This window comes from Lepidochelys kempii, chromosome 22 (genome assembly GCF_965140285.1).
Source record: "Lepidochelys kempii isolate rLepKem1 chromosome 22, rLepKem1.hap1, whole genome shotgun sequence".
NCBI lineage: Eukaryota > Metazoa > Chordata > Testudines > Cheloniidae > Lepidochelys > Lepidochelys kempii.
This window is the reverse complement of record NC_136401.1, coordinates 20196818-20216544: the sequence shown is the minus strand read 5'-3', so window position 1 is coordinate 20216544 and position 19727 is coordinate 20196818. Positions and strand designations below refer to the sequence as shown.

Sequence of the window (19727 nt, the reverse complement as noted above, 5' to 3'; positions counted from 1 at the left end):
CCTCAGGTGAACAGGCTGGAGGGGAAGATTTTAGTGAAGGCAATGTTTGAATGTATGAAACCATTTCTAGGCTTTAGGTCTCTGTCGTAGTTTTGAGCATCTGTGTTTTGTAAGTACGTAACCAAAGAGTTGACGCTGGTGGTGTTCCCCACATTTCATGTTCCCCTTAGCTCTTGACCACCCGTAAATATCGTCCTGGCAAGACTCCAGAAAAACAAAGAATTTACTGTTTTCCTCAGGCTCACAGCTTTTGAATTCAAGGCATGTACTTTAAACAGTGCAACTCACTTCAGATGCTTTTTGCCTTTCATTTTATTATTGCTTGTCACGCAATGTTCTTTGAAAGCTTGCTCATATATTATCTGTTCCATTTTTTTCCATTTTCCCTTTTTTTGCATGCTGTTCCTCCTGTTTCTTCCCTTCCTCCAATCCTCTGTTCCCGTGTGTAGACACAACGGCGACGACAGAACCGGCAGTTCACGGTTGGTATCACATTCCTGTTTATCTACTTTCTCAGCACTGCTGAGTGGCAAGGCAAGCTTGGGGGGAAGAAGGGAGGGGAGGGGGAATGTAGTCTTCAAGGGAAATCACATTTCAAGTGAACTGATCTCATAAATATAACATAATTTTTAAGGCTTGAAAGGACGTCTAGTCTTGTCATTTCTGTTGAGTTTAACCACCAATTGTTACAGTCCTAGACTAGCAGCAATTCCCAAAACTGAATGAAATGGCATGTATGTAAGAGCAGTACAAAGGGAGCGACTGATTTTTAGTAATCCTTATTACTGGGGTAATCACATCAAAGATTAAAAAGAAATCTGGCTTTTGAAAATATGAACTCAAGTTTAATTTTTTAAGAGATGCATAAAATTTTCAGTAGTGGGTTTTGGGTTTTTTGGGTTTTTTTGGTTTGTGGAGAACTTGAATCCCGTAAGTCTGTTAGAGACAAGTGATATTTTTGATATTCTGTAGCCGTTCCACAGAAGACCCTCTCATCTCATAGATCGGGAGTAAAGTTTTCATCATCACCCTGTGGAAGAGCTTTTTAAAACAAACACCAACATTAACTCTTCTCATTGTCATAGCAGTCTAGCAAACCAATCCTTGTCTTCTGTTCAAATTAGTCTATCAGCTTGACAGCTTTTCTTGTTCCCTATTTTTAAACCATGTTCAAATATTCACTTCAGGCCAATACTCCAGCATACAAAAATCTTGACACACATTATTTATTTTTAAAACAAAATGACGCCAGCCTGGCAGTTCTAATGAATTCTAATCCATATTTTGGGGGAAGTAAAGGGATTAATATTAATTCTTTTTTCACTTTCAGCAACTGTTCCAAGTTTCACCCTGAAATTTGGTAAGCCAATACATCCATAATGTGGAATAATCACTTTCTCGTCTAGTGAGACCTATCTTTAGCAACAATGAAGGAAGGGGGACTGAGAAATTAAATGAATACGATGATGATAATAAACAATACAAAAAGGAGGAAAACAGTCCTTGTCCTGAAGAACTTGCAATCTAATTTACGATACATTTTTTTCAATTTGCTCAAGAAATCTTTTTAGGATGTTTTCATATTATTCATATACTGCCCACCTCCCCCTCTAAATTATGATGACAGACAGTGTCTGTTCAATGCTACACATTTTTAGAACTTCAAATAAAACTACAGGCAAATACAGATGAAATAGTACTATGGACTTTTGAAAAAGTTGGCTAAGTAAAATTCTACGACTGTAAAAAATGCACAATGGGAGATGTGCTGAATGAATTAACACTAGCTCTTTTCCACCTCTAATCTCTGATTCAGGAATCGACTGAGATACTAAATTTCAGATTCCTAGGATAGTGCACCATCGTGCCTCTGTTAATGTTGCTCCACCACACCCCAATCCTAGTCATTAATCAGTTTTATCCAGAATTTCCTGATTTAGTGACTCATTCCCGCCCTTCAGGCTTATTTCTGCAGTGTTCGTGAGTGAATGCTATTACTCTCTATTAGACATTTTAAAATTCCTCATACTTTCAGGTAGACTGTGGAATTTGAAAATATCTTGGACTAATTAGGATGACTAAGTTAGCAACAAAACGTGTAGCCATAAAGATTAGGAGTGGTATTTTCAAAACCACTCAGTGTCGGCCAAACGCTGGCTAGGAGTTTTAACATGGGCTTCCCAGGCGCAGAGTTAGGCCAACACTGAGTGCTTGTGAAAATCCTACTTCTATTTCTTTCCTACTCCACAGGCATCCTGTGATCACGGGGGATCTCTTTATATTTAGCCTCTATTTACTTGCTCCTCCTTTCCTGATCTCATTATCAAAGGCTCTGTGCTACAGAGGCCATATCCCCTGGCAAAAGAAGTCTGGACATGTGCCTTTACAAGGCTAGTACATACTACTCCTTGAATAATTGGAGGTCTCAAGAGAAATATAGGGAGGCTGCATGAGCTTTATCAAGTGCCCTGGCCGCTGCTAGGACAAGAGCAAGGCCAAGACTGGGTCTTGAATTTCAGTCCTCCTGCTAATAGCACACTCAGCACCTACTCAGATCACCAGACAGGTCCTACTGCTCATGCAGTTTAAAACAAAATATTTGCAAGACTTTTCCACCTTTATTTTACTATATCTACCAAGTCATAAGCTTGAGACTTTCCTTAGAAACCATTGACGATATTAGAAACATCTGAAATGGAGTAGGATGTTGCAGGAATACTCATGGCTTGACTTTGGAGTAAATCAAGTTCTTCCTTTTTTTATTTTCCTTTTACCCATGTGGCTTGATTCAATACTAAACATAGCAAATTGTGTGAAACCCGCTCACCGTAACGATTTTAGGTTACTGGGTTTTCCTGATGCTTGATCAGCACTTTACAGCCAGAGAAGAGTTGATGGATTAGAGGCTTTTACCATTTTAATTCCTCTTGATACTAAAGCAAAAATAAGAAACTAAAAAACATTATGGGGATGCCATGTCTCAAACCTTAGGGATCTGTATAAGAAAAGCTTAATATGTCCAGTTTTAGGATACCTGGTTCATATAATACCCAAAATTTGTATTAACACATCTTTTTTGGTGTCTATCTAAAATCATAGCCATTTGCAAGTAAACCTGTTCTCTGTGTCACTGTGGGGAGAGTTAGAAGGGTCTAACAGTCCATAAACTAGGACGAGTAAACTATACCAAGGTTGACATCTTCTTTGTCTGAAATAACACTTTCGTTGATCTCTGGGAGAACCTGGGCTACTGGGAGGGAGTGTCAGAGGTATCAAAATGAAGTCATTGAATCCATAACTGTTGTGAAGAGTTGCTGTGGGTACATTTCAACAGTTGAAATGTTCATGTTGCCGAAGGAAATCCCACTGGAACACAGTTGCAGCAAAATAACAAATATTTGTTAACTATACCTACTAATAGCTTTAATTATTTAACTGTTTAGGGAAAGCCCTGGGAGGGCTCTATTATACCAAGAAGCACCTGTTTTTCAGTTTGTTAATGTACAAGTGAGAGAGTTGTCAGGTTTATCACAGACACAACTTGAATGACAAGATGTGCTAGACAAACTAGCTGTGACAGTCTTTTCAGCCTTAAAAATGTACCTGAACTCCACAATAGCTCCCTCTTAAAGGGTTATTTTCCCATGAAGACTCTTGGGTTTCTTTCCAAGCTTGTGTTGCTGGAGTGTGTATGGAGTATACCGGATGTTTGTGTGTTGGCCATTTGTTCTTACCAAGCCAAGTGAGCATGTACACGAATGATTAGAAATGCATGGGCATGATATAAAACCAAATGGATTTTCTCCAAAAAAACGCCTAAAATTAATTAAAAATTTAAATCCAATAGATTGGTAGTAAAGAAAATGTGAATGTAAGAGTGGAATTTATGGCTTGTGATATATGTACAAAACTACGATCTCGGAAAGGTTTTTTTGAGTGATTACAATTTTTGGAGTGTATCCTAGAGGCCTGGAAAAGAGGAGCTGTGTGTGTGTGTGCGTGCGTGCATGTGTGAGTGCGTGTGTGCATGTAAAACAACAGCCGAAAAAACCCTGCCATTCCTGTTTTCTCATGGTACAGAATTTGCAACAGTCATGCATGAGTGACTTAAAGCACGAACTTTTATTAACTCTTCTGTTTAAAAAGGAAAGCTTGACTAAATTTTCTTGTGCATTTTTTTCCTTTCTCTGCACTGTTCATTATCAGAACGCTAACCGCATGGTCATGGCTGGCAGTAGTGCTTGGGTTTCTGCTGCACTGCGGTAAACTGGTTTTACTGAAAAAATTAAAAAATCCGCTTTCCCTTTTTATTTTTTCACTTCATAGGGCCAATGGGGCTGAAGCTCCCCCACGCATTTTGAAATCCCAATTCCCTGCACCAATAGAATTAATGCGAGGGTTGAACATGGTATAGCCATGGCAAAAATAATTAAACATCTAACCCCATAGACTTTGGAGAACAGGCCAGGTCCATTCCCCCAACTCCGCATCTGCCAACATCTAAATTTATTTGCTTTAACAGTTTAAAGTCTTTCGTTCTATGGTAGGCTTAGGAGCTTAGCCTCGTAGGTCATCTATCCTTTAAGCAACTTCTCTCTATAATTGTCCAACTCATTCTTTTACCGCCTATATAAATAAAGCATGTATCTGAGGTCATGCTTTTGTTCATAATGCACTGTGTTGCCACAGCAAAGGCAATATCTGAACTTTATAATTTTCTCAAGTTCATACCTCAAGTCAGTTTTAAACAAGCGCTAAACCAGCTTAAAAAATAAGATAAAAACCAGCGCACATTGTACTTCACTACAAATGGCACATCCATTCTACGTGTGTACATATTTAACTGATTTAATATTTAACATATTTACATAAAAATGACATTCAGAAACTGTAATTCAATCAAGGGATCCTGCTAACAGCATACACGTTGCAAAAGCACACCCTGAAGAGGCTAATGAATGGAAGAGAAGTTTTCAATGGCATTTCAGCTATCATCTTTACCATTTTAGTGCAGACTGAACTCCCACGGCTAATACCAAGGAAAGAAATTGGTTGAAAAAAACCCCTCCTAAAGCTGACAAAGCAGGAAGGCAGCATTTCATAATAAAATGTCTGTGACCGCAACATCTGATTAGAGGGTGGGGGAGGAAAAAATATTATCCACCTCAACATGGTAGATGTTCATGCTAAGGAGGGAAATAGGTAATTGGTAGCACATGAGGGGGTTTTGATGTTGATGGTAACATAAATGGCCAATGTGTTGTTAAGTTACTGTTTCCTTTCTAACAGTCACCCACTGTGAAAATCAGGCTTAAGATGGCATCCCAAAGTGAGTCATCTGAAAGCACTCGCCACTTTTGAAAATCTTGGCCATATAAACAGTCCAGTAAAGAACAATCTCATGCTGGCTTCTGTATTGACATAAATGGGCAACGGTGGGCGCCTAACTGCTGTTTGTTCCATTTGAAAATTTTCCCCTTAATGTATAACCCTAATAGTAAATGTAATAATTTAAAATGTTACCTTGCACGTCCAATCCTTGGGGCAATTTAAATAAAACAACACAAAGAGCTCTACATATGTTTTAAGATGTCTGTCGACTGGTGTAAAATGATTAACATAAAATAGAACCCATAATTTGATATTTCCTGTCTTATAAGGAAAGAAAATTAATTGTTGCATTAAAAAATAGAGATTATTTATGGCATGCCACACAATGTTATTTTGTCAATATAAATCTGAATAAATAGATGGTATACTAACGTAATCACTTAAACATCTGTACCTGGAAGAAATGAAACTTGTAACTCGATGTTTTTACCTTTTTAAGTTTTATTTGGCAGCAAAATTGCATTGGAGTGAAAAGTTAACTTTCATTTATTTAAAGAAGTTGCAAAGGACTTAGCATACATTTTAATCAGAAATGAAGAGAGAGGACTTTAATAGTCAATATGAAAGTTTAATGAGAAAAATCAAGAAGTAATTTACCACATATCTAAAATGCCTCGCAACAGGTTTTAATGCTGTTTGGTGACATTTTTGAATGTACCAGGTGCAGGTAGAAACTGAATTGCTGAATGGTTACATTTCCTTTTAAAAAAAAGATTCTTTGCTTCATAAAAAATGCAACGTTGCCCTTTTTTCATTATTGAGAAAACGAACTTCCCTTTAAGTGAAAGAGAACATTGTACAGATGCAGTTTTAGTGAGATAAAAATTGAATGGCTGCTCTTCAGAGCACAGGTTTGCATGTCTAATTCTTCTGAGAGTCAACTCTAATTATATTTATACAAAGATGATCATATTACAGTAAAAACTGTGTAGCTTCCTGAAATCTAACAGTGGTGCGAAAACAAATTTCTTGCCATTAATCTAAATGGTTTTCTACGTTAGTAGATAATTCAAGCAGTAGATTCCAGATGACGTGGTGTATTTTAAACACTGTCATTGAAAATGACAGTTTCATCTCTAATGAAATGACAGTTTCATCTCTAATGAGGTGTATGTTGACTGCTGCTTTCTACTGGGGAAATTTTGCAGATCAACAATATTGTATAAACATCTTGATCTTATTAAAAAAAAATACCTCCCTACAGTCTTCCTATACAGTCTTCCCTCTCCAGTCAAAAGAGAACTTGAAGTAAACACAAGCTCTAAACTCCATTTTTGCCATTCCTCAGTACCAACTATCCTTTTTGGAGCATATGTAAAGTTCTTTGATACTCATTGGGCCACGTAAATGAGAGGGATTAACTTTCTAAGATTTGCAACTATATTGTTACGGTACTTTTTGTTGCCCATTTATAATTATTATTTGAATAACGGTAATGTGTCTTTATACAATGGATAAAGTCATTTCTGCAAAAGAACACTTTCAACCAATGAAATCTCCGGAGACTTGGGTATTATTTCTGCTCATACAGCCAAGGCCCTGTCCACTCTAGGAAAGAGCAGCAATCCGTTGTCAGCAATTTTTAGGTAATCTGGTGCTGGCCATAGTTTGCCTTGTCCATGCACGGCCAATGTGGTCAGCAGCAGTTCAGCTACAACCATACTATTTCTTAGTGTATATAAATCTGAGTGTACATTCTTTGGCATCCAGTCACTTGCAACAGCAGTTTATTACAAGTACCAGTTTACTTCATTGCACTGGGTGTTCTCCCTTAATTCAATAGGTTTCTTTGACCTTTGGATACTTTATTTGTGCTGGCACTTTAACAAAGTAGTAAAGAATAAGACTGTCCTGGCTGAACTAAATTTTCTATGCTTCCCGTCAACCCCTCAAAAAACTTTTTTTCAAACACACTGAAAAAGGATATGACTGTTCAAACCAAAGCTAGTTGGGTTGTAGTGGTAGCTTGCAATAGCTCTTAATATTCAAAGGTCACAGAAGGGGTTTCTCCTGCCTAACTGCTTTATCAGCTTTGAGGATACTTTTCCACAAACAGATCAAATTTTGAAATTAAAAAGAAAATCGTTTTCCGTATCAGATTTTTTTCACTGGAGATAGAACCTGCCATCTGCTTGTACAGCTGTGGTGCCGTTTTGAAATATGTTCGAGTGATTCCACGTGTCCATTCCACTGTAGGTGCGCGTCTCATGCACAGTTGTTGAAGATTTTTTCCCCTCGGCAGTACCCCTCAGGGTAGTGCAAGTGCCATTTGGTGCTTCATGCCACTGCACGCAGGGACAAAGGGCCATGTGCCACCGACCCCACTTCGTCACTTCCTCCTGCTAGTGATGGTTGTTGGAGCACCATGCTGTGTATCTGCAAGCCTCCCTCCTTTTGGTGTGTATCGTAGCTGTAGAACTAGTTTTGAAGTCTAGTGTAGTGTTTGTGCATATTTAGAATAAATTTAGGGTCGTGTTTTTCTAGAGTAGGGTTCAGAGCCTTGTATTGGACTAATGCCTCTGTCTCATGTATCAAGTCTTGTGCCAGTGAGCAGCTCACACCCCATCTGTCTTAAGTGTCTGGGAGAGGCGTAGGTGAGTGACAAGTGTCATGTTTGTAAAAGGTTCAAAGCCCAGTTGAAAAAGGATCGGGCTGCCAGACTCAAGTACCTGCTTGTGGAGTCTCTGCTTTGCCTGCCCTTAGAACTTTCCCACTCTGAATGTGTCTGAGCACGTCCAAGTCACTTAGGAGTGCTCCCCCTGTTAGGAGTCCAGAAGCAGATGCTCATTGCTAGTACCCAAGAAGAGACAATGCGAGTCTCCCAAACACACTGTATTGGGACCTTCGAAGTCTATGGTGAAGGCACTTGAGCAGAGACAGAAACTCGGAGGTGCTCTCAAAGAGGAGCCATTCCCAGACACAGTCAGTAAGCCAGGAGGGATTGCTGACTCCAGAGGCTGGGACAGGTCCATTACAACCAATCCTCAAAGGACCAGCACACCTTTCAGTACCATAGACTCCGGAGCCCTTTCTGGTGCTGTCTACAGCCAAGGCTTTCGAGGCAGCCAGAGAGTTGCTTAACCTATCGGTGGCAGCTTCCCCTGCTGTTTGGGTATCACGCCTGGTACCAGGATTGGAAGCACATGTTCCCAGGGTCCTAGTTCCAACCCCAGAGCACCATTCAGTACTGGTGGCTTCTGTAGTTGTGGCCCCTCTCCATAGGGCTATATCTAGTGAAAGCCAGTGATGATCTCACCGGCACCCTCATCTCTAGACTCAGAGCTGGCCTCCCCGGCCCCGATAGGGTCAGCTCCACTGTGATCTGAGGTAACGGAGTCCATCTGATCATGTGTGTCTTACCCTAAGCATGCCCAGCAACTGCAGTGGGGTGCTTGCCCATCATGGTACTGGTCACAGCTGCAGCACGCTAAGGACCAATGGCCTGCATACAGCTGGGCCCTGCCTCCATATCAATGGCCCTTTTGGAACCCTGGGGGCTTCCTTCCATGTTCTAGAGTCTCTTCGCTCCCTTCCCACCCTTACACAGCACCTAGATGCTGGGAGCATCTGCAACAAGGTCAGTCTTCCCTCCTCCAGGGTCATGCAGGTGGAGGTGAATGCTCAGGACTGTCCTGTGGAGGAATTAGACGAGGGACCTCCTCAACAATCCTGAGCTGCCTCCTCTTCATCATCTGATGAGTGGTAGTGACTGAGCCAAACTCTCACCCTCCTGTTGATTTCAGAGCTCACTGAGACTTTGTTGAAGAGGGTGGCTGCAGCTCTGTATCTCGAACCAGAAGATGTACAGGAAAGGTCATGCACGCTTGTGGACATTTTAGCCTCTGGAGGACGCTCTAGGGTAGCTCTCCCTATTCATGAGACTATCCTGGAACCTGTCAAGGTTTTATAGTAGACCCCATCTTCCCTGTCAACCACTGCTAAAAGGATGGAGAGAAGATATGTCCCTTCATGGGGATTCAAGCGCTTCTATAATCACCCTCCTCCAGCCTTCCTGGTAGTTGCTGCTGTTGCTGAAGAAGAGACATTGGGCCTCAATATCTAAAGGAAAAGAAGCGAAAAAGCTAGACCTGTTTGGCAGGAAGCTTTACAGCTTAGGGTTGCAAACCAGCAGGCTCTGCTGGGCCAGCACGATTTCAGCCTGTGAAGTACCCTGAAGTTCAGAGACAAGTTTCCTGATGAGGCAAAAGCAGGAATTCGCTGCTATGGTGGAGGAGGGCGAATTCGCTGCCAAGACCACTTTAATTCATAGAATATGGTGGACTCTGGCTCGAGCAACGGCTTCGACCATCACCCTGCACGTTCATCTTGGCTGCAGTCATCAGGTCTTCCCCCACAGGTACAACAAACCACTCAAGGCCTCATTTGAAGGCCTCACGTTCTTTTCCAATAAGACAGAGGAGAGGCTTCATAGTCTTAAGGATTCAGGGGTGACTGTTAAGTCTCTGGGGACTTACACACTGGTGGGAATAAGAAAGCCGTTCCACTCAGAGCTTTCCCGATACCTTTATCCCTTCTTGCCATGTACCCAGAACCTGTCCACAAAAAGTAGAAGTTACAAGAGGTGACCACCTCGTCCTCGCTCTTCTGCAGCTGCCAGTTCTGGGCAGATTGGGTCTCCTGAACAATCATTTTGACCTGTTGGTTAAGAGCAGTGTACCACTCCCCACGGTGCCATCTTTCCCCACCCCAATCACCTCTCCCATTTCCTAAGTGTTTGGACTCTCATCAACATGGATCAGTGGGTTTTATGGACAGTGGAACTGTGATACACCCTTCAATTTGTTTCTGTACCCCATCCCTGTCACTCTTCGGGGACCACTTTGAGGAGAGCATACTACTTCAGGAGGTTGTCTCCCCTCCTCATGGAGCTCATGCAGGAAGTTCCATGCCCTTCAGAGAGAAGGGATTTTATTCCTTCCTAATCCCAAAGGCAAAGGGAGTATCAGGCCTATTTTAGCCCTAAAGCAGCGAAACAAGTTCCAAAAGACCACACAATTCTGGCTGGTTACTCTAGTGTCTATTATCCCTTCCTTAGATCGCAGGGACCGGTATACTGCTCTTGACTTAAAGGATGCTTATTTTCATGTGGCGACTCACCAGAGCCACAGAAAGCTTCTCTGATTCATGGTCAATGGATCCCACTACTGGTTCGCAGCAGCCCTTCGCGTATTCACAAAATGCATGGCTGCAGTAGCAGCACCCTGCAAAGGCCAGGAATCCGAGTATTCACCTACCTAGATGGCTGGCTAGTGAGAGGCTGGTCTAGGTCTCAGGTACTCTATAGTGTAGCCACTCTTCAGTCTGTTTTCAACACGCCAGGTTTCCTAATCAAGATGGAGAAATCTATCCTGACGCCTGTTCAAATGGGATTCATTGAGGCAGTCCTGGACTTGACAAAGGCCAGGGCTTTCCTGCTGGAGCAGAAGTTCCAATCAATGCAGGTCATTGCTCATGATCTGTCAGAATTGCCTCAAACTTCTAGGAGACACAGCGGTGTGCATTACGTGATGCAGTACGTCAGGCTATACCTCAGAGAACTGTAGGGTTGGTTAGCCCTGGTGTACGTGCTGGCCCATCGTCAGTAGACCTGGTGGTTCAAGTATCTGCTCAGATCTTGTCCTCCCTGTAGCGGGGGTAGAACCTGCGGGAGGTCATGAGGGAGTTTCCTTTTGCTCCTCCATAAGTCACTGGCTCTACTCACTAGTTCTATCAACCTGAGAGCTGCTTACCTTCCAGGAGTTCAAAACTCTCTGGCATACTGCCTGAGCAGGTCATTTGCAGATCACCACGAGTGGTTTCTGAGCCCAGATGTGTCCAGGTCCATTTTCCTGCGGCAGGGAACTCCAAGTGGACCTGCTTACAACAAGAGCAAAGAAAGTCGTTGATTTTGTTCCTGAGCAGGTCACAGCCCAGGTTCACTGACCGATGCATTCCTCTGACCCTGGTCAGGAGGCCTGTTGTGTGCCTTCCCTCCAGTTCTGCTCTTGACCAAAGTCTTGTCCAAAGTCAAGAAAGATTCTGCTCACGTTATTCTAATAGCCCCAGTGTGGCCATGTCAGCGTTCACTCTTCTTCGAGTTGTGTCCCTATGGGTGCTCCACTGCAGGTGTATCTGCGTCCCTGAGTCTCTAATTGGAGATTTTAGGTAGCAGTGTCTGTTCGGCCCACACATGAGTCTCCCTCCCTGCTTGAGTCACCTACAGTGAAATGGACATGTGCAATTGCTCAAAGGGGAAAAACCTTGTATTTACCTCTCTGTAACTGTTCTTCAAGATGTGTTGCACATGTCCATTCCACAACCCACCCTCCTTCCCCTCTTTATCAGAGCCTTTCTAGTGGGAAGGAACTGAAGGGGGGCCGGGGGCAACGTGGCCCTTTTTACCTGCATGCAGCGGTGGAAGGCACCGGAGGGCACTCCTGTTGCCCTGATAGGTACTGCTGAGGGAAAAATCTCTTGACACTGTCTGAGGTGCACGCGCGCACACAATGGAATGGACATGCACAACACATTTCAAAGAACAACAGTTATGGAAAGGTAGGTAACCTTTTTATCCAAGATATCCATAAATTGATAAAATGCTGTTTGTGTCAACATTGGCCAAGGATTTCAATTTGTATTGTAACTAGAAATAAAATTTTACATACACTCTCGTGTAATCTAAATAGAACTGTAATAAAGTGATACATCACACCATTTGACAGTTAACAATCAAGGTTTGGGAAGGGTTTTTGCATGCTGTTATGGATGAGTGATTTTGAACATTCACCTTCATGTTTCATGTGTTTTAAACAGTGTAGACTGAGGAATCTTTCTGACAGTCTATCAGTACTAAAGTAGACGATTGGAGAACTGCATTTACAAGCTAATCTATTCAAACCATCCAAAGGTGGCAAGTGACTGACTCACTTTTTTTTCCAGTAAATCCATCCTCAATTGTTAAGTGTATTGTTGTTGTCCCTTGAGGAATATAAAGAAAAACGAGTTTGTTTTTACTTGTAAGGCTTTACTCAGTTGCCAAATTCCGCAGAGGAACTGGACTATGGGGATCTCTCAGGTAAGGGCTAGTAATTAGGTAAAACACTGTTGTGTTCAATCTGTGGATACTGCTTCCACTTTGATTTCTGCATCTTGGCCATTTTGCATTGCATAGTTGCTGTTGTGTAGCCGTTAATCAAATACAGAATCCTTGTTTTCTGCTTTTTTCCTCTCTCAATATTGGCATGCATTTACATATTAACATATTTCAGAGTGGGGGCAGGGAAATGTATGCAATACGATGTGATTCATATTTCAGGCTGTCGAACAGCTACTATAAGTTCAGTCGCTTGAAATAATGTTTTAATCCAAATTAGGGAATGGTTCAGTTGAAATGTTGTTACATTTGTAAAACACTCCTGGATGTTGGATTGTATGAATGTCTATAAAAATGCAGTTTGCACTAAATCTACCCTGCCTGCTACTTCATGTTATGCTGGGAAATTGTCATGACATGATTATCTCAAGTGGGGAGAGAAGGGTACAATTCTTTTATCACGTGCTATAATGTAAATTAATTAGATGCTTTGAACCTTTTTTTCACAGCAGACTGAGCAACTTGCAGAAGTAGGTTTTATTGCTGATACACAAATGCAGGCATTACGGTTACAAATTAAGAAACACACCTCTCTTCAGCGGGTGATTGCGGGGGTGGATGTAGTTGAAACAAAGACATAAACTGTGGTACATAGACGTATGTTAAATCACTTGGTCTCTCAGCCAGTCAGATGAGCGCCTTCTGAACATTCTAAATACTCTCATTTAGCACCTGTTGTCACTGCTTCACTTCTAATTGTTTGTTTTACTGACCCATTTTTATTTGTGCTGTGAGGTCTTGAGTGCACATCAACTGTGAGGCACCATGTGAGACTTTTAAACAGCCACGAAAGAAATGGGGCCATGTGGGTTCCCCTTCAGGGATCAGAATGGTGCGTGGTACACAAAATCATGGAGAAGTAGACCCACTTTAAGTCCTGCTTCCATTGTGGGACTCCTGGCTATTTTTGTGGGGGACTGGTTACAGAGTGCACGGGTACTTGGGAACAGCTCTGCCCAGAAGCATCTTCTTGATTTGATGCTTCTCCATTTTGTAGTAAAAAACAGTCCAATTTTATACCTTTTTTTATTCATAAAAGTTTTGTTTTATTCCCAGTAAACTTATTGGCGTCTTTTTGTGTGTGCCACTAGAGGTGTAAATTGGCCAGGAGGTTAGACATTTTGTAACTACTATGCGTTTTATCAGAATAAGACCTCCCGTGAGCTGTACCACAGCTGTAGAGCCCGGCGGTGCTGATAACGATACGGCAGGCCTGAGCCAGTCCTGATAGCTAAGAAGTACCAGGTGCTTGTGTTGTATCAATGTATGGAGGGGAAATGATTGTTTTGATTTGATAGTTAACTAAAAACAAAAAAATTATAACTGAATAACTTAGAGAGGAATTCCCTAGTCAAATGGCTGAAATTAATCTCTTCTATCACTCCTGTCACTGCTTTTTGAGTGGAGCTGCCTCTCAAATTCCTGACCACAGCACAAACTCTCAAACTGAGTGTAGCAGACTGTTAAGGAATGGATAGTACTGACTGGCATAGGGACAAGGTAATAATTTTGTTTAATTTTGCCATTATGCTTCCAATGCAGCCAATGACTCATTCTATCTAGAGGCATTGACAGGATAGCATATTTTCTGCTGATAGGTGTGTTTTTCTATGTGGAGCTTTAAAACGTAAGGCTAAATTTTCAAAAATCTTCACAAAATCCATTGCAAACACCTGCCCATACTAAGCAGGTGAGAAAGTGTCCTGTTTGCATGAACACATGCCCATTTGGTATGTTTTTGCAGATGTAAAACAGACCATGTGTTTTGAGAACTTGGTCTCTAGGTTATTAAAATTGTGTAGATTTTTTAAAAGCTGTTTTATAAGTTATGTGCATGTGTCGAGAGATGAACGCCACCAACTTTAGACGTCAACATAACTTAGAATTACAAAAGTGTCTCATACCCTTCCTTAGCTATAAACCAGAAAACACTAACCCCTTAAGCAAAAGTCTGAGGGTATGTCTACCTGCAAAAAAAACACCTGCATCTGACCAGGGTCAGCTGATTTGGGCTCCAGGGTCTCAGGCTGTGGGGCTGTAAAATTGCAGTGTAAATATTCAGGCTCAGCTTGGAGCCTGGGTTCTGGGATACTGCGAGAGGGAAGGGTCCCAGAGTTCAGGCTCCAGTCCAAAGGTCTACACTGCAATTTTATAGCCCTACAACCCCAACCCTGCAAGCCCAAGTCAGCAGGCACAGGCCTGCTGTGGGTGTTTTATTGCAATGTAGACATATCCTGAGTAGCCAGATGGGCTGTCTGTCATGCCCAGGTCAGTCAGCAAACTCAGGCTCTCCGACATATGGTAAAGGTAAGTTCCAGAGTTGAGAGCCACCTGCTGAAAATGCCCAGCCTCCAAACTTCCAGTTCTAAGGCCTATGAGTGAGTGTCCAGTTGATCTCCTGTCCTTTACATGTATGTCAAGAGCCCGGCATTTTGGTGGCTAGCCACCATTCAAGCACGTTGGGCTTCAAAAATGAATAGCACCACCTTGAATTGCACCCAGAGTTGAACAGGAAGCCCCTCCAGGCTGCAAATTATTGATGAGCTCTGGCATCATTAAATGCTAGTTCAGCAACAGGGTTTGCTCAGTATGCCATTCATTTCTGGTATTCATACCCTGACAAACAGTTCCCCAGGGGCTCTCCCAACTGTACAATTATATAATACATCTATTTCCCTGCATCTCGGTAGGTAGTTTCCAGTGGCCTGTATGACTTTTGCTGCTTGAGCTACATCTGTCCCTATGAGTCTCAAACATTTGCTCTGTAACATAACAAGACCCTATTGGTGTGAAATAATTTGTTTTATGCTCACAGGAACTCATGTGAAATTATTCCCTCATCAACCCCTCCTTGGTACCATAATATCAGGGATATCATAGCTATAGTCTTGTCAATCACTGAGCTGTCACAAGTGCCAAGATTTTTTTTGCTTATGATTGTAATCCAGTTACATTAATTCAGTAAATTGTATTTTCCCTCCCCACAGATGCATTATGGTCATCTTTTTTTTTTCTCAACAGTGTTGATACACATCTTGTAAAACGCTGAACAATCAAGGAACAACCATGTAGCCTCTGCATCTGGTTTGATTAGCTAATCAAAACCTGATTAGCATCTTTGTTCAAGGGGGATGCTGATTAATCAATTACTATTGATTGTAAGTGTGGCTTCATTCTCTAGCAGAGAGATGTCTGAAGAAACAGCCAATAAACATTGAGCAGCTGTCATAGTGATTAAATTTATTAAAACAAGATACATTATTTTTTATGAAGCTGTCTTGAAATGGGTCACCGCAGAGGAGCTTTATTGATTGAAGGATGAACTCCTTGAATTTCTATAGTTTAAGTTAGAGACCAAATTCAATTATAATACAAGACAAACAGGTTAACACCAGTCTTAAACAGTCCATCAATAAATTAGAGTAGGTGTAGCACACTTAATGCTAAACTGTTGTCATGAATAATAAGATCATCCATTCCTACTGCATCCGGGTAGTAATTCCAATCCTTCCCTATTATGGATGAACATGACACATTTCTCCAAAATAATGACAGGCACAAAAAAACCCAAACCCTATTGCTGCTTCAACTAATACCGTTTTCATAGGCGGCTTGATAAAACTCACCACAAAGCATGTTTACCAACCAAAATACTTCTTTCAATAGAGAATGTAGTTTGAAAATGTTCATGGTCACTGTTTTCTTGTTTAGCCTCCTATTATTAGTAGAGATGGACTGGCTTTTTTTATTACGTTATGCCTTTTAGACAGTGGGTGACGTCTTCAAAAGTGCCTAAGTAATTTAGCGGCCAAAGTCCCATTTTCAAATGTGATTTAGGTTCAGAGCCTAAATCTCATTGAAAGTCAATGGGCTCCTAAGTCACTTTTGAAAATGGGACTTTGTCTCCTAAGTCACTTATGCACCTTTGAAAATGGTATTTCATTAACTTTACTTTTCAAAAGTAAGATATTTATTGGGCTTACGGGTTTTTTTTAAAAAACATCTCTTGTCTTCCCTTCCCCAGCACAATCCATGTATTGCAAAACCATGAGTAGTATGGTAGCTACGAACAGACTTAAAAAATTGTCCCACATCACAGCTTAAAAATTAATTTCCCCTTAGAAATGGAAGCGCTGTTAAGGAATTTTTGTGGGAGTACAGCGGTAAATCTCAATTGCCGAAATTAACGGCCACGCTGCACATGCACGAAGAGATCTATCAATCTTCGGCTTTTACAGTACAAATGTGCACAGAAGAAACTTCAGAGCTGTCAGTTACCCCCTATTTCTCCCCCCAGAAAATGTTTTAAGACCTTGGTCTACATAGCAGAATATAAACCAGGAGAAATAGACATAGCAGCTACAGTAAATCATTGGAGTAAAACACTCTGTTCCCTGAACCAGAGGTGGGACAAACTATATCTCCTTAAGTGCTTTATTTATACTGTGCCCCAGGTGGTAGAAACAGAGCCTTAATGAGCCACAATGGTGAAGCGCATGTAAGTGCAGTAAGAACCACTATGAAGGTGCATTGTTAAAAACGTTCCTTGAGGCTAGTCTGGTCTGGTGATGTGGTGCTGGACATCAAGTTCAGAACCTAAAGTTTCTATGCACTCTGGGAGTTGGGAGTGTTGTGAATAAACCTTCCACATCCCTTAGTCACCCTGGGAGCTACTGTGAAGAACCTTAACTCATTGTGGGGGTAGCTGTTTTGTGGAAGGGGGAGGGGTTGATATAAACCCAGCTTCTCAGTTTTAAGTACCAGGTCTAAACTCCATCTAGGACTTGAACTTGGTCATCTAGGGCTTTCAGTTCTTGTGCAGATTTTTAAAATAAAACCTTCAGTTTGTCACTGTTTTTTAGTAGTTTTACAAGTTAGTTGCTTTTTTTGTTTTTTGTTTTTTTTAACTTCTAAATCAGATATGACTGGGATTTTAAATTCGGGAAAGTGATGAGTCCATTGTCCTATCTTATCCAGCCTTTCTCAAGCTCAAAGGCTTGACTTCTCACCACTTGCAAAGAGAGTAAAAAGGAACTCAAAGGATCTGGACAAATATAAAATATTGCATCTAAAAATGGCCCAGTAAGTACAGAATCAAACAGAACCATTCACCAGCTAACTGGAAAAGATTTGCCACAATTTAGCCTAGAGCTCCAATCTTGCTCTAGCTGTTTTAGCCCACACTATCCGAATACTGCCACAAAAATCCACTCCCTTCTTTTCAGTCTCCAGTATTGTGGTTGTTTTCAAACAATTACTTCTCTGGAAGTCCAAAATACTATGTCAGCTTTGGAAACCTGGGGTTAATAAGTTGTTTGTTGTTAATTTATATATTTAAAGACTTACAGGATATTCAGGTTTTAAAAGCAGCTGTTAACTGCATTTGGTACTGTGAAAATGATGCTAGACAGAAATTTGTCTGGAATCAAGAGATGCATAAGCAGTTTTGCTGATCATTTTCAGAGTCCAACATGGTGCTTTCGATTGTTTTTTTTTTTTCTCCTAATTTATCCTCCCTCTCACAAAAGGTAAACATGAGGCCGCTATGGATTTTTCCTTAAGCCAGAAAAATAGGTAGGCAAAGTGAACTGAAATTCTACAGATTGCACACTGCCATGGGTTCACTATTCACTATTTTATTTAATCTATCCTCCCCAGAAATCTGGAAGTACATCGAATTGAGCTATGGTGTCGAATAGATGCTAATCAAAAGTACATTTCCTTGTTTCCTTAGGTTTACTGTTTATCAGATATGCTCATTTCAAGGAAAACTTCAGGTTTAATATACTGTCAAAGCACAGCTATTTCTTAATTTGTGGATAATGTAACAGTTGGTACATCCACCAATTAGAATAACTTCGTAACAGCTCCCAAAGTCTCCGATTCCCTGTACTTTTAAATGGGGGCAGAATGTTCATATCAGGCTGACCCCATTCCCCCCCCCCGGGTTGAGATGTTTGCTGTTGTATCAGCCCCCAATTCAGAGTCAGCAGCTCCATTTCCCCCCTCCATGGGGGCACTCCAACAGTGTTTAAAAATTCATTGTTTCAACCTATATTAAGTTGTTGTTATAGCCCTCTACTGTGGTGGTGAAACAAATCACTGCAGTTTTCCTTTAAGATGTTTTGACATATTAGAAAGCACTGTACTTAAAAGTTGGATGATTTCTTTTTCTTTTGCTACTGTGCAAAGTAGCTGCTGAACAGAGCAAAGTAGCTGCTGCTCAGAGAGAAACATGCAGCGTTTTATGTTCACCTGGTTCTTGCCTTCCTGCATTGCTTCCTCTCAACCAAACACACCCTTAAAAATGCTATTCACTGTAGAGACCAGCGTGCTCCAATGTATATTAACATCTTAATGGGAAAGCTGAGCATGTATACATTTCCTACTCTCTGACAAGAGGGAATTAAATGTCAGAAGGATTTGTTGCATCTGTAATTGAATTGGTGCTGAGCAAAGCAAATCTTAAGGAAGAATAGCTTATTAGGATTAGCAAACAATGTGGCATTTTGTCAGTTCCTGTCATCTAGCCTGTTCCCCCTTCGTAATAAAGTTGTTTGATTTTTTTTTTTATCATGGATAGGAAGCTACAGTGGGTGTTGTAAATTGGGGGCAGCATTTTTCAGCAGATGCCTTTTTTTAAGGTCAAATCTTTGTTCCTGCCACCAACTTGGGAAAGCTGCTGCTTCTGCCACTCCACCCTCCCCCTCAAAAATATCCCTTTCTTTCTAACAACGAACTGGTATTAATCATTGACTATTCCCTGTGTTAGGATAATGCCTTGCCATCCCCCCTGCTCGGAAGGGGCTTGAGTCATTTTTTGTAACTATACCTGGTCTTCAGGGCTAGTAACTGAGCTGAAAACTCAGCATGCACGGACCCTGCAATCCAGGAAGGAGCTCTACCAACTGGGAAAACGTTCGCATGTGTGGATATAATGTATAACGTAGGTCTGCTACTGTAGTAGTCTTGTGTGTTTGAGCTACAGGATGGGGTCCTTACTCCCTATATTTAAAACACCAAGTAAAAAAGAAGGTAAGTTCCCATCTCAGGTGCAAATTTTTGTTTGTTTATTTTTCACTTGGGTAATTTAATAGGAAAAATTAAATAGCCTGATCTGATGTCCTGTGGCACTTTGAAATAAAAGGAAAATAATTTGTTTCCAGTCATCCCTAAAAACAGA

At 41.2% G+C, this 19727-nt stretch overlaps 1 protein-coding gene across 7 annotated transcripts in view; it reads left to right on the top strand.

Moving 5' to 3' along the window:
• Positions 1 to 19727, top strand: part of CADM1 (cell adhesion molecule 1) — a 289265-nt gene that overhangs the window by 260049 nt on the left and 9489 nt on the right. For 2 of the 7 annotated variants that reach the window (XM_073320759.2, XM_073320757.2), the window contains 2 exons: positions 450 to 482; positions 12413 to 12466. The exons of 2 other annotated variants lie outside the window; for them this stretch is intronic. In XM_073320759.2, coding sequence (XP_073176860.1) covers positions 450 to 482; positions 12413 to 12466 — 87 coding nt within the window. Of the gene's footprint in view, positions 1 to 449; positions 483 to 1330; positions 1396 to 12412; positions 12467 to 19727 lie in introns of those variants that run through there. 3 more of the 7 variants (XM_073320762.2, XM_073320758.2, XM_073320764.2) reach the window with 2 other exon arrangements.